This window comes from Carcharodon carcharias, chromosome 2 (genome assembly GCF_017639515.1).
Source record: "Carcharodon carcharias isolate sCarCar2 chromosome 2, sCarCar2.pri, whole genome shotgun sequence".
NCBI classification, from domain to species: Eukaryota; Metazoa; Chordata; class Chondrichthyes; order Lamniformes; family Lamnidae; genus Carcharodon; species Carcharodon carcharias.
In genome coordinates, this window is record NC_054468.1 from 197,567,106 (window position 1) to 197,591,895 (window position 24,790).

Consider the following 24,790-nt stretch of genomic DNA (forward strand, 5'->3'; position numbering starts at 1 on the left):
TGCATATCTGCCCGTAGCATGGCATAGAGTACAAGGGCTTTGTAAGGCATATTCAGGTTGTTAGTCAGTTAATGCACGACATCTTTTTCTTTAGTTTGATGTACAAGTTCCCTTTAAATTAATATTTGTTGACTTTAGTTTGTTGCACTAAAAGTCTTAAAAAGTGAAATCTTGTCCTTGGGTTATTTTTGTTGGTGTTGTGGTGATTCCTTTCTTTGAAAAAGATATTGCTTTCTTTGGGGGTTACAACAGGTTAAATAACTTTCATTCATAAAACACACCACAGCACAATTGCTCTGCACCATGAAACATATTTCGAGTTATCTTTCATACTTCCCAGGCAAGTAAAATATTAAGTTCTGATGCAAGGTCATTGACCTGAAATGTTGACACTGTTTCCTCTCTCCACAGATGCTGATGATTATTTCCAGCATCTTCTGGTATTTCAACTTTTCAGCATCTACAGTATTTAGTTCAGTAAAATAGTGGAACAAAACTGTAGGAAGTGGAGAGTGCCAGGGTATATTCTAACTTTAAGATAAAAGCAAAATACTGCAGATGCTGGAAATCTGAAACAAAAACAAAAATTGCTGGAAAAGCTCAGCAGGTCTGACAGCATCTGTGGAGAGGATGACAGAGTTAATGTTTCGAGTCCGTATGATGAAGAGTCATACGGACTCAAACCGTTAACTCTGTCTTCCTCTCCACAGATGCTGTCAGACCTGCTGAGCTTTTCCAGCAATTTTTGCTTTTATATTCTAACTTTAATTGGGCTAGTACTGGCATTTAATCTTATTCCTAGTTAGAGCACTGTGACCGTCCTATTTCCCGGAGTTATGGAATCATATGACAGGCAATGAAATGGAAAATACTAAATAATAAATATGGGAGAAAGTGTTACTGCTACCCAATGCCTAAGCCACAAGCCCCATTAGGAGTCAGGTCATCTTTCTACACTTTGTGCTTCCACAGATCAATTAATATTGTAACAGCAGTGATGCAAAAATGATTTGCTTTTTCAAATAAAAATTCCATCAGCCTCCAGTCAAGCAAACCATAATTTAATTTTTTTCCAGCCTGAAATGACACCACTAGCCTCCCTATATGTGTTAAAAACTGAAAGGTCACTTACAATTACTCAACATTAATAATGTAACATCTCAACGCACTTCAAAGGTGAAGTCCAACAAGGAACAGCAGTAAAAGAAAAATTAAGGGGCAAATGAAAATTTGCTGTGAGAAATAAGTTTTAAAAGAAGAGAGTAGCAAAGAGGAAGGGTTGAGGGACAGCATTCCAAAGTGTGCTTTATTTTGTTTGTAGATCTTTCAGCCTTTGCCTCACAGAAAGAAGTGAGGCAAAGGAATTACAAATGAAGACAGAGTAAGAAAAGCAGAAAAACACTTCTGCTGCGATGTAAGTAGGCACTGGAGCTAGGATAGGGGATTTGAAGTTGACCTCAGATCAAACAGGACGCTGAGGTTCTCAACTGTCAGGTTCAGCTTCAGTGAGCCATTGGGGGGGGGTGGATGGAATCAAGGACAAAGCTCTAGGTTTAAAGATTGTAAGGATATACGAAACCCTGCCCGTTGCGAACAGTGGCTGGGACATGCCGTTTGATACGATCCACAAGTCTTTGAGGTGTACAACCTACATACCTAGCATTGTACTGGCATTGAAATTCATATACCACGTTACTCATCTGTGTGAAAGGCAGAATGTCTTTTTGCCTTAACAGCAGCATCCTGTTAGAGGCAAATGCCACTTGTGTTGCTACTGCATAGTAGCAGTGTGAAACAGCAAGCTTCACCTGCTGCTCAATTTTTTGAGATACCTTGCCCTTCCAGGGAGACCTTAGGTAAACTGGGCACTTTTCAGGGCTGAAAGTGACTTAGGCCGGTTTATGAATTTGTGTGATATACGTTTTGAAATGATCTGATCAGGGTAACCATTACCTTGCAAAATGCCTTTGATGCACCCTATTTCAGCATCAAGCTTGCATGGTGAGCAAATAGCTCGGGCCCTAGACTCAGATGTTTACAGCACAGGAGGAGGCCATTCAGCCCATCAGGTCCGAACCGGTCAACAAAGATGTGACTACACAAATCCCATTTTCTAGCGCTTGGCCTATAGCCCTGGAGGCTATGGCAATGCAAGTGAATATCTAAATACTTCTTAAATGAGTGTTTCTGACTCAACCACCCTTTCAGGCAGTGAGTTCCAGACTCCCACTGCCCTCTGGGTGGAAAATGTTTTTCTCAACTCCCCTCTTAGCCTTCTACCTCTTACCTTAAATCTATGCCCCCTGGGTTATTGACCCCTCTACTTATGGGAAAAGTGCCTTCCTAGCCACCCTATCTATTCCCCTCATAATCTTAGACACCTCTATCAGATCTCCTCTCAACCTTCACTGCTCCAAGGAAAACAACTCCAGCTTATCCAACCTTTCCTCAAAGCTCAGACGCTCCAACCCAGGCAGCATCCTGGTAAATCTCCTCTGCACCCTGTCCGGAGCAATCACATCCTTCCTATAATGTGGTGACCAGAACTGCACGCAATACTCCAGTTGTGGTCTAACCAGCGTTTTATACAGTTCCAGCATAACCTCCCTGCTCTTGTATTCTATGCCTCGGCTAATAAAGGCAAATATCCCATATGCCTTAACCACCTTATCTACCTGCCCTGCTGCCTTTGGGGATCTATGAATATGCACACCAAGGTCCCTCTGATCTTCAATCATTTCCAGGGTCCTACCATTCATAGCCCTCCCCAAGTGGATTACCTCACACTTTTCTGGGTTGAATTCCATTTGCCACTACTCTGTCCACCAGTCCATTGATATCCTCCTGCAAGTTACGGCTATCCTCCTCACTATTTACCAACCTACCAATTTTCGTGTCATCCACAAACTCCTTGATCATACCCCCTACACTTAAGTGCAAATCATTTATGTACACCACAAACAGTAAGGGCCTCAGCACTGAGCCCTGTGGAATCCCACTGGAAACAGAATTCCAGTCACAGAAACATCCCTCTACCATCGCCCTCTGCTTCCTGTCTCTCGGCCAATTTCGGATCCAACGTGCCACTTTAATTTGGATCCCGTAGCCTCTTACTTTCTTGACCAGTCTGCCATGAGGGACCATATCAAAAACCTTGCTAAAGTCCATGTAGACCACATCAAATGCATTATCCACATAAACATTCCTGGTTACCTCAAAAAATTCAATCAAGTTTGTCAAACACGACCTTCCCTTAACACATCCATGCTGATTATCCCTGATTAATCTATGCTTCTGCAAGTGCAGATATATTCTGCCTCTTAGAATTATTTCTGGTAACTTCCCCACCACTGGGTTAGACTGACTGGCCTGTAATTTCCTGGTCTATCCCTTCCTCCCTTTTTTAATAATGGGATAATGTTAGCAGCCCGCCAGTCCTCTGACACCTCACCTGTGGCCAGGGAGGATTTCAAAATTACTGCCAGGGCCCGATATCTCTTCCCTTGCCTCCCTCAACAGCCTGGAATACACCTCATCCGGGTCTGCGGATTTATCCACTTTTAAGGCCACTAAACCTACTAGTACCTCCTCTCTCTCTATGTTAATTTCCTCTAATATTTCACAGTCCTCCACTCTGATGTCTATACCTGCCTTTTCCCATTGTGAAGACTGACGCAAAGTATTCACTGAGGACTGTACCCACTTCTTCCGGGTCCACACACAGATTACGTCTATGGTCCCTAATTGGCCCTTCTCTTTCCCTAGTTAGCCATATTCTTTCCCTAGTTATTCTCTTGCTCTTTATATATTTTTAAAAATCCTTTTGGGTTTTCCTTTATTCTACCCACTGATGCTTTCTCATGCACTCTCTTAACTTTCCTAATTTCCTTTTTACATTAGAACCATAGAAAAGTTACAGCACAGAAGGAAGCCATTCAGCCCACCTTGTCCATGCCAGTCCAAGGACACTCAGGTACCCATTCTAATCCCACCTTCCTGCGCCCTGCAGCTTACAGCACTTTAGGTGCAGATCCAGGTACTTTTTAAAAGAGTTTAAGAGTTTCTGCCTCTACCACCAACTTGGGCAGCGAATTCCAGACACCTACTACCCTCTGCGTAAAAAAGTTCTTCCTCATGTCCCCCTTACACCTTCTGTCACTTATCTTGAATCTATGGTTCTAGAATTCTCCACCAAGGGAAACAATTTTATCATGTCCACTCTATCTATTCCCCTCATAATTTTGTACACCTCAATCAAGTCACCCCTCAGCCTTCTTTGTTCTAAGGAAAATAACCCCAACTTATCCAATCTCTCCTCATAGCCACACTTTTCTAACCCTGGCAACATTCTGGTAAACCTCCTCTGCACTCTCTCCAGTGCTATTATGTCCTTTCTGTAATGTGGTGACCAGAACTGCACAGAATACTCCAGTTGTGGCCTCACCAGTGTTTTATACAATTCCAACATTATATCTTTACTTTTATATTCTATAGCTCTGCCAATAAAGGAGAGCATTCCATATGCCTTCTTTACAACCTTGTCTACTTGAACTACTGCCTTTAGGGACCTGTGTACTTATACACCAAGATCTCTCACTTCATCTACCCCTCTTAGTATATTCCCATTTATTGTGTAATCCCTGTAACTGTTTGACCTCCCTAAATGTATGACCTCACACTTCTCTATGTTAAAATCCATCTACCACTTTACTGCCCACTCCACCAACCCATCTATATCGTTTTGGAGATTATGGCTATCCTCTACACTATCCACTACTCTGCCAATCTTTGTGTCATCTGCAAATTTCCCAATCATGCCCCCCACGTTCACGTCCAAATCATTAATATATAACACAAACAGCAAGGGTCCCAACACCGAGCCCTGTGGAACACCACTTGGGACAACTTTCCATTCACAAGGGCATCCATTGACCATTACCCTTTGTTTCCTGTTACAAAGCCAACCTTTTATCCAGTTTGCCACATTACCCTGAATCCCATGGGTTTTTATTTTCCTGACCAATCTGCCATGTGGGACCTTGTCAAATGCCTTGCTAAAATCCACATACACAACATCCACTGCACTACCTTCAACCCTTCTTGTCACTTCCTCAAAGAATTCAATCAAATTTGTGAGGCAAGACCTTCCTTTAACAAATCAATGCCTACCATCCCTGACTAGTCCATGCCTTTCCACATGGCAGTTAATCCTATCTCTCAGGATTGATTCTACTAATTTGCTCACCACCGATGTAAGACTAACTGGCCTGCAATTGTTTGGCATTTCCTTTGATCCCTTTTTAAACAATAGAACTACATTTGCATTTCTCCAGTCCTCCGGTATCTCCCCTGTATCTAGTGAAGATTGGAAAATCATCCTCAGAGCATCTGCTATCTCCTCCCTGACATCCTTCAGCAGCCTCAGAAACGACCCATCTGGCCCTGGTGACTTATCAACTTTCAAGGATTTCAACCCCTCGAGTACTTCCTCTCTCTTTATGACTATCCCATCCAATATCAAGCAGTGTTCCTCCTGGACTACTATATCTACATCCTCCCTTTCCTTTGTAAACACAGAGACAAAATATTCATTCAAAACCCTTCCCAAAGCCTCTGCATTTACACACAAGTTTCCATCCTCATCTCTGATAGGTGCCACTTTTTCCTTAACTAACCTTTTAGCATTAATGTATTGGTAAAACATCTTTGGGTTATCTTTAACTTTATTTGCTAATCTTTTTTCATGCCCTCTCTTTGATTTCCTTATTTCCTTTTTTACTTTGTCCCTGCACTTCCTATTTCGTCTAGGCTATCTGCAGTGCTTAGTTCTTTGTGCCTATCGTACGCTTTCTTTTTCTGTGATCTTCCCCTGTATTCCTCTAGACAACCTGGGGGGGTCTAAATTTGGCAGTACCACTCTCATTTTTGTAGGGGACATGTCTACTTTGTACAAATAGGATCTCGCTTTTTAGTGCTTCCCACTGGTTTTCCACTGTTTTATCCTCCAGTGCTGTCCAGTCCACCTCAGACAAGTCCCTTCCCATTTCTGCAAACTTTGCCTTCCCCCAGTTCAAGACTTTTACTCCTGCCTTATCTGTGTCCTTGTCCACGGTAATGCTAAATCTAACTGAATTGTGATCACTGTCCACGATGTGGTCGACAACTGTCACTTCACCCACTTGCCCTTCTTCATTCCCCAAGACTAGGTCTAGAATTGCATCTCCTCTCGTTGAGTTTGTCACTAATTGGTTGAAAAAACTTTTCTGGACGCACTGCATGAAATTTTCTCCCTCAGTGCCCCTTACATTGCTTGAATCCCAGTTGATTTAGGATAGTTGAAGTCTCCTAATATTACTACCCTCTTGTTTTTACAAGCGGAAATTTGCCTATATATTTGTTCTTCTATCTCCCTTTCACTATTTGGGGGTCTGTAATATAATCTCAGTCGTGTGACTGCCACTTTTTTATTTCTAAGCTCAGTCCATAAAGCCTCGTTTGTTGGCCCAGTTAGTATATCAATCCTTCTCATAACTGGAATTGATTCTTTAAACATTAGTGCTACCCCCCTCCTTTTTTATCTCCTACTCTATTGTGTCTGAAGACTCTATTACCAGGGATATTAAGCTGCCAGTTTGTCCCTCCTTTAGCCAGGTCTCTGTTATAGCAATGACATCCTACTGCCATGTGTCTACCTGTGCTCTTAACTCATCTACCTTGTTAGTAACACTCCTTGCATTGATGTATAAACACTTTAACCCTGTCAATTTCCCTTGCTGGACACTAAAATTTGCTTCTCCTGTAACTCCATGTCAATCACAATGTCCCTAGCTAATGTTCTACCTCCATTTTTATGATCTAAATCTGACCTATCTGATCTTACTCCTGGAATCCCATCCCCCGTCACACTAGTTTAAATACTCCCCAACAGAAGTAGCAAAAGCCCCCCGCAAGGACATTGGTCCCAGTTCTGCCTGGGTACAGCCTGAGCAGTTTGTACAGGTCCCACCTTCCCCAGAACCAGTCCCAGTGCCTCAAGAATCTGAATCCCTCCCAGCTACATCATCTCTCCAGCCACGTGTTCATTTGATCTGTCCTCTTATTCCTGCTCTCGCTAGCACGTGGAACTGGGAGTAATCCTGAGATTACTACACTTGAGGTCCTGCATTTTAATTTATCTCCCAATTTCCTGTACTGATCTTGCAGGTCCTCATCTCTTAGTTTACCTATGTTGTTGGTATCAATGTGTACCACGACCACTGGCTGCTTACCTTCCCTCCCCAGAATGTCCTGCAGCCGCTCCGAGACATCCTGGATCCTGGCACCAAGGAGGCAACATACCATCCTTGATTCACGTTTGCGGCCACATAAGCGTATGTCTGTGCCCCTAGCTATTGAATCCCCTATCACTATAGCCCTGCCACTTGCTTTCCTCCTGGCCCTCTGAACAGCAGAGCCACCCATGGTGCCACAAACTTGGCTGTTGCTGATTTCCCCTGAGAGGCCATCCCCCTCAACAGTATCCAAAGTGGTATATCTGTTAGAGAGAGGGATGACCACAGGGGACACCTGCACTGCCTTCCTGAGTCTTTTACTGTTCCTGATGGTTACCCATTCCCTTTATGCCTGTGTAATCTTCACCTGCAGTGTGACCAACTAGCTAAACGTGCTATCCACCACTTGCTCAGAATCACGAATGCTCCACAATGAGTCCACCCGCAGCTCCAGCTCCGAAATCCAGTTAGCTAGAAGCTGCATTTGGACACATCTTCTGCACACATGGTCACCAGGGACACTGGAAGTGTCCCTCATTTCCCACATCCTGCAGGAGGTGCATATCATGGGTCTGAGTTCTCCTGCCATGACGTCCCACTCAATTAAGCCAGTTACTCCCTTAAAAAATATGCTAGCTCGGGGCCTTATTTATGTTAGCTAGGAACCTTGTTCCTTGACTAATTATACTTGTACAGTACTACTCTATGCTTTTTTTTAGCTCCTCAGTATTAAGCAATGAATTACTTTAATAGATTGAAAAAAAAAGCTCACCACGATTTACTCACCAATCAGTTTTTTTTTTAAATCCACTTTCAGAAGAGTGTCCCTCGCAGGTCTGGTGCACTCCTGAAGGTACTGCCTCTCCCTCTTTTTTTTGATTTGAGGAGGGAGGGATGGATAGATGGAAACACTACACCAAGTAATGTTTGGGGCTATTCTGTTCTTTGACAGTGGGACTTCCTTGATCCCCTTCTGAGTTGCGGTGACTGCACTGACTTCTCCCAGAATGCTTCTGTCACTTCTCACTACCGCAATTTTTATACTCAGCTAGGGACTCTGGCATATTGGGCCCTTGATATCCGCCATAAGCTTCTCTTTTTTCTTAATCCTAACCTTTATGTCCCTTGACATCCAGGATTCTCTGGACTTGGTCCCCCCCCCTACTTTGTCTTTATGGGAACATATTTGCCCCATACTCTATTTCCTCCTTGAATGCCTCCCACTACTCTGACAGTTTTATCTGCAAGTAGCTGCTCCCAGTCCACTTGGGCCAAATCATATCGCATCTCAGTAAAATGAGCCTTTTCCCAGTTTAGAACTTTTTACAAAGTTGCTGTTAAGACCAATCTTATAGCGTGTGGAATTGTAAGAACGTGTCTTTGATGGAACGATGCCTAATCTCCTATCCTTTGCATATTTCTGTTATGTGGATATGTTCGCTATACTTAAATCCACAGCTGCATGTAACAATTTCCTTACATGTCTTAATGAGCTCCATGCTGCACTCAAATTCACCTATGAAATGGAGCAGTCAAATGAACTCCCCTTCCTTTGACGTACCAGTTAAGAAATCTGCCATGGGTTATCTATCACGGTCTACTGCAAGCCTACCTTCCAGGGTCAATGGAATCAAGGTCAAATAGGCACATGGACATAGCATTGCCATCGATGTGCCAGCCCTGTATGGCCTTTGCAAATGTAAAGGAGTCCTTCACTGTGGTCAAAAATTCACATTTGCAAAGGCCAAACAGGACTTAAATATCGATAACAATGCTGTGTCCATGTGCTCATTTGACATTAGTGAATAGGCTAGCAATACTCCACTTAAGGAAGCTATAGACATTTGCGCTGCAGCACTATATCATGACAATCTAGGCCCACCACCATTGCATGAATCAATATTCATTAAACTTATAAACTTGGCAACTAGCACAGTTGAGTTCAATTTTAATGACACCACGTATGCCCAAATTGACGATGTTGCCATGGGGTCCCCTCTAGGTCCAGCTCTCGCAAACAACTTTGTTGGGTTCTATGAGAAACACGTCTTTGATGGAATGACACCTAGCCGCCTCAAGACGTTCTGCCTATCACACAAATGAGTAATGTGGTATATGAATTTCAGGGCCACTGTGATCCTAGGTATGTAGGCCATACGTTCCAAAGACTGGCAGATCATACCAAACAGCATGCCCCAGCCGCTGTTCAACACAGGCAAGGAACAGACCATACCCAACCAGCCCATGCTTGCAAAACTCAAAACAGTGTCCAACATTAGATGTGATTCTGCGATTGGACAACATTTGCTAAATAATCCTCAATGTGCTAAGAATTACGCTGAGAACCAAGTTAAGATTGCCAGCTGGGCTCGCAATGTGACACATTTGCATGTATTGGAAGCTACATATATTAATACAGACAGAAAGACCTTGTACATATTTTGTTTAGCTGGAACAGCCACAATGTAAGTGACAGCCATTTGCTGACTCATTCCCTTGAGCAATGCCTCAACCGAGTCAAGCTGCCTGGTTTAAATTTCAAACAATTATTGGCAGTTAACTGTCAGTCACCATCAGTGGTGCATTCTCCATGACAATGCCACTGACCCAGCCAATCAACACTCTCTTCACGCACTCAATACTGAAATAGAGTAAAAAGGGGCACGTATATGTTTAAATGCAGTACGTTTCAAGCTTCAATGAGGAGTCTGAGCTTTTTTTGGGAATGTTTTAATGCTACCACTTTAGGGTTCTATTCATCATTAAAAATTCCTAATTCCATATCTACGATATTGCCACCTTCCAATTTAAATCACCCAGTGTTATGAAACCCATTAATACTGCCTTCAACTATAAACCTTCTGCAACACAGTCTTCATCAGCCTCTTAAACTCTGACTCCCTACACTACACTATGTCCTACACACCTAATACCACAGATTCCAAACTCCCAAATTGACTTCAAATTTCTCATATATATTTACAAATTCCTCCATGGCAATACACCACCTTATTTCCACAACCTTCTGCAGCCCTACATCTACTTGCAATCTCTCCTCCTGCTGTTGCTATGACGTTTTCTCTAATTTGTGGTACAATTTTTAGCCATCATGACCATAAGCCCTGGAATTATGTTCCCTGTCCCCTTGCTAACTCTCTCTACCTCCCCGAAAGACCATATCCTTAGGTGTACCAATGGCCACCACTCAAATCTTCTAGCGTTTATTCCAAACTGCATCTACCCCACTCTTTCTGAAGGGCACTCGAGCAAAACATTAAAAAACATTACATTAAAAATACATCATAAAGCTATGTTTGCTGTTTGAAAGTAGCATCACAAAAACCCTTCAAGTGGAATTGAACTCATACATACTGCTGAACATGAGGCGTAATCTGGAAATGAAGCTGAAAAATGTTAATGTTATTAATAAGGAGTCTCATCTGAAACATTAAGATAACTTTTAAGCTTTCAGTAGTTGACCAAGCCATTGTGCAATAGCTGCATTATTTCAGGTTTTCAACATTCACAATATCCTCCATGCCTATTGCACGTGATGGAAGTTAGAGTCTACATACAAAAGCAAAAGGAAAAAACTGTGAAAATATATTAAATTTGGTAGCAATACAAATGCAAAGAAAGGTTGCCCAGCTCAGTGATAAAAAATAATTATTGCAATTCGATGCAGATGCTTGTAGGTTGTTATTCAATGGAACATTAAATAACAGTATGGATTTGTTTACAGAACTTATCAATTCAAAGTCATCTGTTGCACTGATAATCACTGTTCCCAATTGGTCAAGAATATTGATAGTTTATATGACATAAAAGAATTTATATATATGTATCAACAGATCTCAAGCTCCAAATCACTATCTTAGTCACCTTGCATTCTTGTTGTTAGCATTCAGACTGAAAATGTCACAAGTTCTAATATGAAATGCACATTTATGTCAATGATTCAGAACAGGAATATTGGATGACATTTTTTGATGACCTTTTACATTAATAAAACTGTTCTTTTTTAAAAAGGACATTATTCCCAATGCTGAGAAGGGGTGTTTATGCACTGTTTGTGACAAAAAATAAAGAATATAGTGCACCACAAGGAATTTCCTGCCAATCGTGCTTTGTTTAATTTCAAATTTAAACAATTTGTATTATCCTTCATGATATTTTTGGAGGGGCAAAAAATCAAAGTTATTTTAGTCTCCATTTTGTTCACCTTAGGTAAGTTCCCAAAGTTTGAATAAAACGTGAAACCTATTTTCTGAACACAATCACCATTATTTCTGTCTAGAGTCAAAACTGCCAAGATTGTATTTTTTGTTGCATTTAAACATTTCATTTAGAGGCAATAACTTTGAGTAATGTTAATTATCACACCCTCAGGAAATGCCTGACTGACAAAAATTCAGCTACAAAAAACAAATACTAAAGAGGCACAGTTAGTACTCTGGTCAGACCAAGCAGAGAACTTGTAGGAAAACATTCTTAGCCACAAATTTTGCCATATTATTTTTGAAACTGACCAAAAATGTTGTGGCGCTCATTGAACCCTACAAACGAGATAGTAAAGAGAAAAATTTACAACACTGACAGTTAGGTAAGTGTAACCTTGCTATCAACAGTCATCTTAACATATTGAAACATGACAAGTTTCAAGAACATTATTTTTTAAAAGCTTGTGTAACTACCTGTGCACAATTATCACGAAAACAGCAACCTTTCCAAAGATTAAATGCAAATGATCCAAGGAAACATTACAAAAATCACTGTTGGAACTTTATTTTAGCAGCAGAGACATAATTGCAATTGCACAAAGATTTGCACAAGGTCTCATGATAATGGTGGTGATTGTGAGAATTCCTCATGGGTTCCTCACAGGTCCTGATGGTCTTTGGAGCAAGTGAAAGAACTTTCATATTCCACCATCTGCAGCGCTGTATTCTATTCATCCAGCTCATTTTTAAATACATTTTCTTGAACACTTTACATGATTCAATGTCAATTTCTAATTAATCTGATCATTATTTTTAGGCAGCATCCCGGGCTCTGGAATTCTCACCACCAGTCACAGAATAAAACTGATTGACTACAGCTTGTTTCAATCTCACGTACAAACATTAGAGAAACTGCTGCACCAGAAAACAAAATCAGAGGCAGCAATGAGTTATAACTGAACAAAGGGTTATAATGCCTGTTCTTGAGTTGAGGATTTCAGAGGTGCCAGTCAATGGAGTTCTTTTAGTTCTGTTTTTTGGGCTGGGCTGCCAGAAAAAGTGCTACCAAGCAGTAAATGGCCCCTCCAATCGTCAATGCCATTGTAGTCCTGTATAGCAGTCGATCAGGGACACCTCGCTTTAGATGCACAGGTAAACCATCTGGCTTCTGGAAAGCAAAGATGATAAAGACTTGAAACTAACAGGTAACCCAACATGTACATAAATTAGCACCATTATCCCACTCATACAAAAAAAGTATTTTTCCCCCCCTTCGTTAACATTAATGTTGCCGCTAAGTTACATGGCCGCTCAGCAACCTGAAAGTTCCCACACAGGCCAAGTGCAAGTTAGTCCCTTTAAATTACCACACATGTGCAGCCAAGCAAAAATAAAGATCCCAGGCCATTAAAAAAATAATTAGAGGGAACATTGATTACTACTCCCAAAAGATGTGTTCAATGTATTAGTCATGGTCCTACTAGCTTTTATAGTTAGACAAGCATGGGAATATTGTATTCCAGATAAATAATGGGGTTTTGGGGGCAGGGGGTGCAGAGTAACCACCCAAAATGTTAATATACTGATTAGAATTTTCAAATAAGCATTTTAAATGATATGATCAGTAAAATATTTAAAAACAGATGAACTGAATTTCTGGGTTTTGACTGAAGTGTACAATCTGGAGATACAAAGCAATCTCTTATCTCCCATAATCTCAGTAATTAAAGCTTATCAATCTGCCCTACCTGTGCTTTTAAGACTCCTAGGAATATATAGCACAGAAGGAGGCCATTCAGCTCATCAAGCCTGTTCTGGCTCTTTCAAAGAGCAATCCAATTACTCCCACTTCCCTGCTCTTTCTCCATATCCCTGCAATTTATCTAAATAACTAAAACAATTTGCTGCTGAAGAATGTACAGTTGCTTCTCTTTGCTATATGGGCAACCCCATTTATTGGAGTAGGTGTCCCTATAAAATGGTGCTTTTTGAGCAAGGAATGGTCACGTATGCATAACTGCAGTCTCTTAAGCTCAAAATTTGCAACACCAACACATTGCAGGCATAGTTAATACAGAGAACGACTGCACAAAATACAGGAAGACACTAATGAACTTGCAACATGAACCTGTAATTGGAAAATAAACTTCAATGTAGACAAATATAGCATGGTATATTTTGTAGGAAGAATAAGGGTATAGGAATAAGTTATTATCCAAGGAAAACCTCCTATCAAAATGAGGTAGAGGAGCAGAGGGATCTGGGGTCCAGATAAAGTTTAAAAATCACAAATGGTTTAGGTAGAGTAGATAAAGAAAAACTGTTTCCAATGGCAGCACAATCGATAACCAGAAGACAGAGATTTAAAGCAACTGGCAAAAGGACCAGAGACGACATGAGGTAAAACCTTTTTATGCAACAAGTTGATAGGATTTGGAATGCATTGGTTGATAGCAAAGTGCATACATATTCAAAGGGCAGTGGATAAATTGCAGGGATATGGAGAAAGAGCAGGGAAGTGGGAGTAATTGGATTGCTCTTTGAAAGAGCCAGAACAGGCTTGATGAGCTGAATGGCCTCCTTCTGTGCTATATATTCCTAGGAGTCTTAAAAGCACAGGTAGGGCAGATTGATAAGGCGATAAAAAGCAAACAAGGCACTGGGGTTCATTGCTAGAGAAATAGAACTGAAAAGTAGAGGCATTATGTTAAACTTGCTTAAAACCTTTGTGATATCGTACAGAGCACTGTGAGCAGTTCAGGCCTCCACATTGTGGAAAGGAGTTAGAGGCATTGAAGAAGGTACAGAAAAGGTTTACTAGAATGGAAGCAGAACTGAGAGGTTATACCAACTTGTAAAAATTAAATAGGCCAGGGGCTCTTTTTTCTCAAAAAGAGAAGGCAAATGTCTTTATGATGATAAAAGCAGATGCTACTAGGGTGGATGCAATTTTACAGGTAGTTTTATATGAGAAAACTAGAACTAAAGGCCATAAATATAAGATAGTCACTAATAAATCCAATAGGAAATTCAGGAAAAATTTCTTTATCCAGAGTGATTAAAATATGGAACTAGCCACTGGAAGTAGTTGAGGTGACTAAAACACATTTACATGGAGGTTAGATAAACACATGAAGGAGATAAACACATGAAGGAGAGAGGAATATTGAAATATGTTGATGGGGTTAAATGAAGAATGGTGAGATGAGGCCCACGAAGGGCATAAACACAAGGGTGGAACAATTAAGATGAACGGCCTGCTTCTTTACTGTGAAGATTCTGCAAGATTGGTGCTGCTCATTTCCTGGCTTTTCCCAATTGCAACCCTCTTTTACAATCTCTACATGATATTTCTAACAGTCTCAAAACAAACTTACTCAGCAGTTGATAAGAGTGCTTTGATTAAATCAGTACTGTGTGAAACCAGCTTCACTGGGAGCATTGAGCAACAAATACTGAAATAAGCCTGGGCTCAAACTATAAAAAGAAGTGCACTTAACAAGTCAAGAAGCCAGTATTTCACAATGCTGTGGTGTCTACCTCTGATAAGGCTAGTTATGGGGACATTTCCATTTCCAAAGAAAAATAAACCCAACATCAAGGGGTTTTAGAATCTCAATGTTGCAATATAGGTTACAGCTAAAACCTGAAATATAATTTGGACGAGAACTCCCGTGCTACCAAGAGACTTGCTTTAGTTCTGTACGCAATCAAATTCAATTTGTTGCCAATTATTTTATCTCCTACAATTCCTTCGATTATCGTCAACTTTCACAATTCCCTCTGTTCACTTGAAGTGCAACTTGAACCTACAAATTTCTGACGCAGAGAGACAAGATGCTTCCACTGAGCCATAACAAACACCTATAGTTTACAACTACAAAGTGGATTGTAGCAAAAGCTCCATAAAGATTTATTTTAAAATTATCAAACAGCTGAACCTAGTGGGATCAGACAGTAGTAACTGTTGACATGTATCCTCGTCACAAAATTGTAGCTTCTTAGTCAGCTCTGTATTGTCCGGTTGCTGTGTAGCACTAATTACAAATCTGCAAAGCTCAAAAGGAAGTTCATTATCTATTATACATCAGCCACTTTTGACAGGATGCTGAATTTAAAGAGGGGAACATTTAAAGGGTTATTTCACAATAATGATCATCTGTCTGCAGCTTAAAAGAGTTAGAAAATTATATGCAGAATTTAGCCATGAAATTTCAGCCAATTAAAATTTCACCAAAGCAGACAACAAAAGAGAAACTCAGCTATGGAGGTTTCAGAGAATCCTGTAGAGTTGTTCTGAGAGCCGTCATTATAATTGCTAAGTGATAAAAAAAATGTTTTTCAGAAAAACAACACTGCAAAATGCCACTAGTACACTGAAAATGATTAAGAATCTTCAGCTTCCGCAGGCTATTGAAACATGCATCATGCACATTGTTAAGATGGCATCCAGCATGATGTAGCTCAGTGATCTGTAATATGTCTTACTGCTTGGTCTGTATTGAGTAATAGGAACAGTTTATATTAAATGTTGTCCTGCATTTGATTTGAACAAATGAAAAAGGAGGACAAGATAGTTGTGTGGATACAGTGCAGCCCTATTACAGTTAAAGTACAGACACACTACAGGGGCATCCCAACTGATCTGGCTAAAGTTCAAACTCAAAATGTGAAGTTTAAAGAACTGTATTGTAACTTTAACCACTTCGGTTTCCTTTCAAGTGGAAAATCATTTCATCACATTCGTACAAAGAAGGAGGACACATTTTCGTTCAATTTCTTTCAGAGCAACAAATGGACATCCTCAGCAACTGAACCACCACACAATTACAGCTAGAATTTCACAAACATATAAAATAAAATGAATATGGCTGCTGGGTAAAATCAGCCCATATCCAAGATCCTTTATAATTTACAAAACACTTTGAATTCCTTAAAAGGCGCAAGCAGATTGTTCTTATCCATCGTGAAAAATATTTCAAACTTTGGATTCATACCTGAAAAATTTGCTGGAAATCAGACACCTTATTCCGTCCTAAGAAGTGGACTCCTCCTCCTTCCAATTCAGATACAGATTTTGTTGGAGTGGCAAAAATCATAGTGGGAGGTTCGGTGGAAACCAAAGGCTTCAACCCCTACATGAATGATTAAACACACAACCAATGAACGAAGTGGCTATATGTGCAATATATATTGTGCAATTTAAAGAAGAAAACAATCTGATTCACCAGAGCAGGGTTGTTCAAGATTCTGTCTTTATGGGTCACATTGGCACATACCATGGAGCTTTGCGAGGAGGGGAGGGCAAATAAAAGTTTAAATCTATGTACTCATGAATTCATGTATATCCTGTTAGTATCATCAACTTGAAATTTAAAGTTCTGATTTGGAGTTTATCCACCAACAGAGCCAAGAGGAGCCCTATCCAAACTCCTAAGTGCAACAAATAAGAAGACAAATATAAGCATAAATAGGACCAAGCAGCATGGGGCCTAAAGGCTAGATTGCCTTCAGGCAGTGTCATTCAATCAAAATTACTGGCTAGTCAAACATGGTTATGGTGACATCTTTTTCACAGCATCCATTAATTTTAATAGAAAACTGCTTACCTACACTTAAACAATACAGGGTTACAATAGTTCACGTGTATGTGTACTTAATAAAATCTACCGGTAGCAAAGTGAAGCTCTCACAGTAGTTAATTTTTGGTTGTGACATTTTACCATCAAATGCACAAAAAGGGCTAAAATACAAAAATACAAATGTGAACAAATATTGAGGTCACATAGCCAATGATAGTCTAATACTCAATTTTATTTACTAATCAGAAATGTGGTCTGACATATATGGATTCCTAATTAGCAACTGTCCTAGGGCCATAGATTGGACATCCTTATCTTAAGGAACTCTGTGAAGTAATATTTAGCCTGAAATAACCCTCTACATATAGAAGATCCAATGGCTCATGAAGTCAATTCTGCTTTTGTTTTTTGTTAACTTTGGCAGCTTGCTCTTTTCAATCCCAACTCCTTCTCCATTTTCCATATTCTGAATGCTCTTACTCCGAAAGTAATTATGTGTCTTTTAAACACTTTTCAACTTTGCATCTAGACTTGCAGCAGTGCATTCCAGGGTCTCAAACTTTGAGACTGAATTTGCCCTGGATTAACTTTTAACCAGCTGAGGTCCTATTTCAAGATCATCAATCCTTGTTCTGGATTCCTCAACTAAAGGGAAGGTTCAATACCTATCTCTGCAGTCAAAGAATAGTCTTCACTGAATCATGCTGGCTCTCAAATCAACTTACACATTTCTAAATTGGGATTCAAAAATGTGGGTCATTTTAGAAGAAAAAATGAGCCATTTATCCCAATGCATAATGAATAGTGGAGCATCCATCTTTAAAAGAAATGCTCCAAACAACATTTTCAAATTTAGCTGGAGAGACTCAATAATGAATAAAAGAATTTTCCTCTTTGTACAATTCATTTTATTGTGAACGGCGATATGTTTCCAAGTCAGGATGATGAATGACTTGGAGGGGAGCTTCTAGGTGGTGGTGTTCCCATCTATCTGCTGCCCTTGTCCCTCTAGATGATAGTGATCGTAATATTGATTGCAGGATAAATTTTAGTCAAGGCCAGAAGAATTCATTCACACTTCTGTGCACGATTTGACACCTGAGAGGGCAGACAGCACCTTGGTTTAACCAAACAATGTCAATCTGGCAGTGCAGCGCTGGAGGGTCAGCCTTGATTTTTATGCTCAAGTCTCTGCAGCTTGACTTGAAGCCTCAACTTTCTGAGCCCGAGGCGAAAAGTGCTACCAACCAAGTTATAGATGACAGCAAGAATGGCAAGCCAAGCCAGGGTGTCCCAACTGGCTGGTCTTGCAGGGAAAAGAGCTGTCAGCAACTGAGTATTAGTATGTCACATTCCAAGGTCGAAGACTACTTGCTGAGGAAAGCACTAAAGCTTGAGGTGGCAGACACCACAAAGGTTCAATAAGAAAAGGCCACAGTCAAAGGCTCTCCGACCTTAATATAACAAGGGCCTTGAAGCCATGTTTGACATGAAATTAAGATTGTAAATGCAAGTGTAATCAGGCACCTCAGAGTGCCACGTACTGTACTGAAAGAAACTGATGTGTTCGCATTTTATGTAAAGTCAACATTGAACTGTTATGTAATGTATTTTTATAAATTTTATGAATAAAGCATCTGGGGCGGGGGGGGTGGTGGTGAGAGAACGGGACGCTAGGCCAGGCCAAGGTGTCCTTGATTATGACGCCCTCGTTTCCCGGTCACTCTGTCCCCAGTGAAGAGGCATTGACTCCCCACAAGCAAGGTCAAGCCGGGCGTACCCACCGCGGCTTTTACAGGGGGAGAGAGCTTTTATAGGGCCGTCTTTCGTTACGCCCTTCCACTCCCCTTCTCCTACCTGCGGGCAGTAGGCAGCAGGCCCGGCCCCGCCGCTCAGTCTCTGCGTGAATCCGTTAAATTTGTAGAACATGATTCTCCCCTCGTCCCTCTCCGGGCAACTGCTGCGACAGAAAAGACAGACGCGGGGGGTCCATCCCCGTCCTGTCGCCGCCTGCAGACGTCATCTCAGGTGTCTCTGCACCGCCTGTGTGTTTCTGCTTTAATTAAAAAAAACTCTATGGTCGAAATAGGAGTACTTCAGCAATTTAGTTTCTAAACATTGAATATGACTTAAGGTATTTTTAGTGTCTTTATCCACCGGGGCATTGTGTTGAATCCAATAAATTTGAAGGGGAGTTGACTGCAAGGTAAGTGGTTAATTGACAGGAGCAGGAGAGGTTGGAACTGTTTGTGCGATAAGGGTGGGATATGCACCACCTCACACTTATTTTTCAGTGTGAGTCTATAGGTTTACAGCCTGTGTTTTTTTTTGTCCATGAAAGCTCGCTATTCAAAAGAACTCAATCTCTTCCAAAAAATGTTTGCCAAAGAATCATATAATGGGTTACAGCACATGCAGAAGGAGGCCATTTGGTCTGTCGTGTCTGTGCTGGCTCTCCATATGAGCAATTTTTTCTTTTCCTTTTCAGATATTGATCCAATTCTCTTTTGCGTGGGTCTATTGAACCTGCCTCCAACACAGTCTCAAGCAGTGCATTCCAGATCCTAACTGTTCACTGTGTGAAAAGGTTTTTCTTCATGTCGCCATTGCTGCTTGTGCCAATTATCTTAAATCTGTGCCGTCTGGTCATTGATCCTTCTACCAATGAGAATAGTTTCTCTCTATCTGTCCAGATGACTCATGATTTTGTATACGCCTATCAAACAACCTCCTCTCCAAGGAAAACAGAACCAACTATCCAATCTATCTACATAATTGAAGTTCACATCCTTTGAACAATTATGGAGAATTGTTTCTGCAACCTGTTAAATGCTTTCACATATTTCCAAAAGTGTGGTGCCCAGAGCTGGACACAATGCTTATATTGAGGCCAAGTCAGTGTTTTATACAGGTTTAATATAACTCCCTTGCTTTTGTACTTTATGCCTCTATTGGTAAAGTCCAGGATGCAATATGCTTTATCAATTGCTCTCTGAACTGTCCTGCCACCTTCAGTGATTTATGCACCTACACATCTGGGTGCCTCTACTCCTGCAACCCCTTTAGAATTGTACCCTTTTTTTTATTGTCTCTGCATTTTTCCTACCAAAATTAATCACTTCACACTCCTCTGGGTTAAATTTTATCTTTGACTTGTCCCCATTCCACCAGCTTGACTGTGTCCTTTTGAAGTTCTACACCATCCTCTTCATAGTTCACAATACTTTCAAGTTTAGTATCATCTTGCAAATTTTGAAATTGTGCCCTGTACACCAAGGTCTAGGTTATTAGGATATATCAGGAAGAGGAGGGCTCTTAACACTGCTCCCTGGTGAGCTATACACCTTCTTCCAGTCCAAAAAACAACTGTTCACCAATAGTCTTTGTTTCCTGTCACTCAGCCATTTCATATCCATGTTACAACTGTCCCTTTTATTCCATGAGCTCTAACTTTGTTCACAAGTGTGTTATGTGGCACTTTACCAAATGCATTTTGGAAGTCCATGTACACCACACCAACAGCACTACCCTCATCAGCCCTCCCTGTTACCTCATCAAAAAACTCCAGCAAGTTAATTAAACGCAATTTGCTCTTAACAAATACATGCTGACTTTCCTTAATTAACCTGCATTCACCCAAATTCTGTACAAATTATCACTTCTAAAAGCTTCACCACCACAGATGTTAAACTGACTGGCCTGGAGTTGCTGGGCTTTTCTTTACAACTTTTTTCAAACAAGGTCTCTGGCACCAGCCTTGACTCTAAGGAAGATTGGAAGATTATGGCCAGTGCCTCAGCAATTTCCATTCTCACTTCCTTCAGTATCCTTGGATGTTCTCCTTAACCAATACTGCCACCACTCTTCCTTTCCTCTTTCCTGAACACCTTGTTGCCAGGAGTATTTAATACCCAGTCCTGCCTTTCTTTTAGCCAGGCATCAGCTATCACCACAACATCATATTCCCATGTGGCTAACACTTCTGCAACTCACCAATCTTATTAACCACGCTCTGTGCATTCACATACATGGACTGTAACCCTAATTTAGACTATTATTTTCACCCTTATGCTGAACCCACCTAATACCTTACTAAAGCATTTTTATTGAAAAGTACATTTTCATCAGCAGATGGCAATACAATAGTTATTTCAGTTGAATTTATATACTTGCACTTTTCATAACTATGCCTTTGGGCTAATTATAAATAACTATATTTTCAAACACAATTTAATGAAAACTGGTGATTTCTATATGAATGAGTAATGTACTTGCCCAGAGTGTCTGAAGGGTACTTTTGAATTAAGGGGAGACGGTGGTGTTGTGGTAATATCATGGGACTAATAATCCAGAGGACCAGGCTAATGCTCTGGGGACATGGGTTCAAACCCCAGCATGATAGCTGGTGGAATTTAAATTCAATTAACAAACCTAGAATTGAAAGCTAGTCTCAGTTGTGGTGACCATGAAACTATCATTGATTGCTGTAATAATCTATCAATGTCCTTTTAGGGAAGGAAATTTGCTGTCTTTACCTGGTCTAGTCTGGCCTACATGTGACTCCAGAACCACAGCAATATGGTTGACTGCCCTCTGAAATGGCCTAGCAAGCCACTCAGTTCAAGGGCACATAGGGATGGACAACAAATGCTGGCCTTCTCAGTGATGCCACAGCCCCTGAAGGAATAAATTTTTAAAAATCATGTGCTTCTTACATACATGCAATGTATTCTAAGCCAAGACCCCAGCACATAATCTAGGCTGACATTTAAGAACAGTGTTCCATTGTTGGATATATAATCTTTTGGATGAGCATTAAACCAACTGTCCACATAAATGTTGAAGATCTCAAGGCACTATTTGAAAAAGAGTAGGAGTTCTTTCAGTGTCCTGGATTACATTAATCCTTCAGTCAACACCAGGAAAGCAGGCTTGTGATAGATATGTTCTCGGGTTCAGTGGTGTCAGGCACTCCCATATGTGGTCGGACCAAGTTTTGTGTAACTTGAATGCTTAGACTGGTCAAGATTGGAACACCTAGGAGCATGAGCACCACCAGCCCTGCCCACATCTGCCTTAATATGGTATGTGGAATTCTGTAATTGGTATAGAACCATATTTAAGGAGTGTAACACCTGTTTCGGGCAGGCACCCTGGATGAATAAAATTCACCTGAGTCAATTTAATTAAAAATAGCAATGCAGGTTAGCAAGGCCATTTAAAAAAAAATCACTAGTGTTCATTTAGAGATAAATAGACTTTAAAAGGATGAGAGGATTTTAAACTTGCATGGAACTTTGTTAGACTGCACTAAGGACTGTCTGATCTCCAGATTACAAAAAGATATCAGGGCACTGGAAAAAGTGCAAAAAATATTAACGAGGACGATACCACAACTGACTAGTTTTAACCATCAGGAAAAACTGAGCAGGCTGGGACTGTTTTTTTTTCCTAGAAAAGAAAAGGCTGAGTAGTGACCTAATAAATATCCTTAAAATTAAGAAGGGGTTTCATAGGGTATTCACTTAGCTTCATACTGCTTCACAAGTGAAAACAGGGGTCATAAATGCAAAATAATCACTACTAAATCGAATAAAGAGTTCAAGAGAAATTATCATATCCAGAGAGTAGTTAAAATGTGGGAGCCACTCCCATATGAAGTAGTTGAGTCAAATTACTTGGATAAATTTAAGAGGAAGCCAGATGAGCACATGAGAAGAAAACAGAAGAATATGCTGAGAGGATTAGATGAAAAAGGTGGAAGGAGACTTGTGTGGAGAGCATAGTCACCACCGTAGACCAGTTAGGCCTGCTTCTGAGCTGTAAATCCAAATAATGACTCACAGGCCCTGTTGTGGGCGGGACCCACCACAGGTGAGGCGGCGCCCCAGCCGGAAGTCCATTGACTTGCGGCAAGACCGGAAGATCGCGGCAGTGGGCGGGTGCGGAAAATCCCGGCGACACTGTCCAAAATCTATGTGTTGTGGTGTAACCTGGGGATGTAATAATGCATGAGTGTCTTCTGCATGTGTACTTCATCAAGCTCTCCAAAGGCAGACTGAGCCAATTCTTGGTGATGTGAGGCTTGATATGAATCATTCAATCAGCTTTATTTCAAAGCACAATGATAAAGAGCAACGGTTTTGATCAGATGCACTTATTTCAGTTAGTACACTGCCTTCTTTGCATATGATACAAAATAAAGAACACAACACGCTTCTCCACATCATCGGGTTCTATTTCTTGTCTTTAAACACTTCCCAACAATCCTCCAGCATTTCTAACCTCATTAGCTCAGCAAAGGTCCTCACAGTCTCTATAAAAACACAATTCCCCCCAAGCCTGATTCCAATGTCAGCTTTTAGTCAAATGGACTATCCCGTACCCCAACAACTCAAAAGTAGAATCTACCAACCTAACTTAGCAAAGCCCCCTATTCTGTTTTCATAGCTGTTGTGAGAATAATCGCTAGAATGTTAACTATCTTCCACTCTGCAGCATGCTGTCTTAAACAGGACATCTGCATCTTAATCTAGGTCCCTCTGCCTTGCTGTCCTCTGGATTTAGCCACTTGTGCAATACATTTAGTTCAATAGTAGCCTTTTGAACATAACTTACACCAAAGAAGCCCCACCCCAACCATGATAGTCAACTAGTCATTCATTTCATTGGTGTTTTGGGACTTTGGGGTGTGGAAAATTGGCTGTCATATTTGCCGACACAACAGTGTCTAGATTTCAAGAGTGATTTATTGGTTGTGAAGTGCTGGTGATGTCTTAAGGATTTGAAAGGTACCAAAAATGTGCAAGTCTTTCTTTAGATTTTTAAAAATTTATTCATTCACAGAATGTGGATAGCACTGGCAAGGTTGTGAAGGTGGTGATGAGCCGTCTTCTTGAACTGCTGCAGCATGATGAAGGTACTCCCACAGTGTTGTTAGGTAGTGAGTTCCAGGATTTTGACTCGGGGACAATGAAGGAATGGTGATAAATTTCCATGTCATAACTTGGATGTGCTGTGTTCCCATGCACCTGCTGCCCTTGTCCTTTAAGATGGTAGAGGTTACAAGCTTGAAAATGCTTTGAAGATGCCTTGGCAGTTTGCTGTAATGCATCTTTAGATGGTACACATTGCACCCACACTGCATGATGGTGGAGGGAGTGAATGTTTAATGTGGTAGATGGTGTGCTGATCAAGCAGACTACTTTGTCCTGGATGGTGCCTAACTTCTTGAGTGTTCTTGGAGCTGCACTCATCCAGGGAAAGGGAAAGTATTCCATCACATTCCTGACTTGTGCCTTGTAGATGGAGGAAAGACTTTGGGGAGTCAGAAGGTGAGCCATTTGCCACCAAATACCAAGCCGCAATATTTATATGGTTGGCCCAGTTAAGTTTGGATTCATTGCTGACCGTTTCCCCCTCCATCCCACTTACCAGGATGTTGATTGTGGTGAATTTGATTATGCTAATGTCATTAAACCTCAGGGTGAGGTGGTTAAACTCTCCCTTGTTGGAAATGAGCAATGTGTGACACTTGTGTGGCATGAATGTTACTTGCCACTTTCCAGCCCAAGCCTGAATGTTGTCCACGTTTTGCTACATGCAGGCACAGGCTGCTTCACTATCTGAGGAGCTGAGAATGGAACTGAACACTGTAATCTTCACTGAATATCCCCACTTCTGACCTTATGATGGAGAGAAGGTCATTGATGAAACA

General features: G+C 40.9%; 1 protein-coding gene across 1 annotated transcript; it reads right to left on the reverse strand.

Moving 5' to 3' along the window:
• Nucleotides 1–12,040: 12,040 nt before the first annotated feature.
• LOC121270094 (cytochrome c oxidase subunit 7A-related protein, mitochondrial) lies at nt 12,041–19,086 on the reverse strand. Its single transcript, XM_041175409.1, has 3 exons — nt 18,931–19,086; nt 16,489–16,626; nt 12,041–12,659 (listed from the first exon to the last, which is right to left on the reverse strand). The coding sequence occupies exons 1-3, from the start codon at nt 19,000–19,002 to the stop codon at nt 12,516–12,518; spliced, it is 354 nt and encodes a 117-aa protein (XP_041031343.1). The 5' UTR covers nt 19,003–19,086; the 3' UTR covers nt 12,041–12,515.
• Between the last annotated feature and the right edge of the window lie 5,704 nt (nt 19,087–24,790).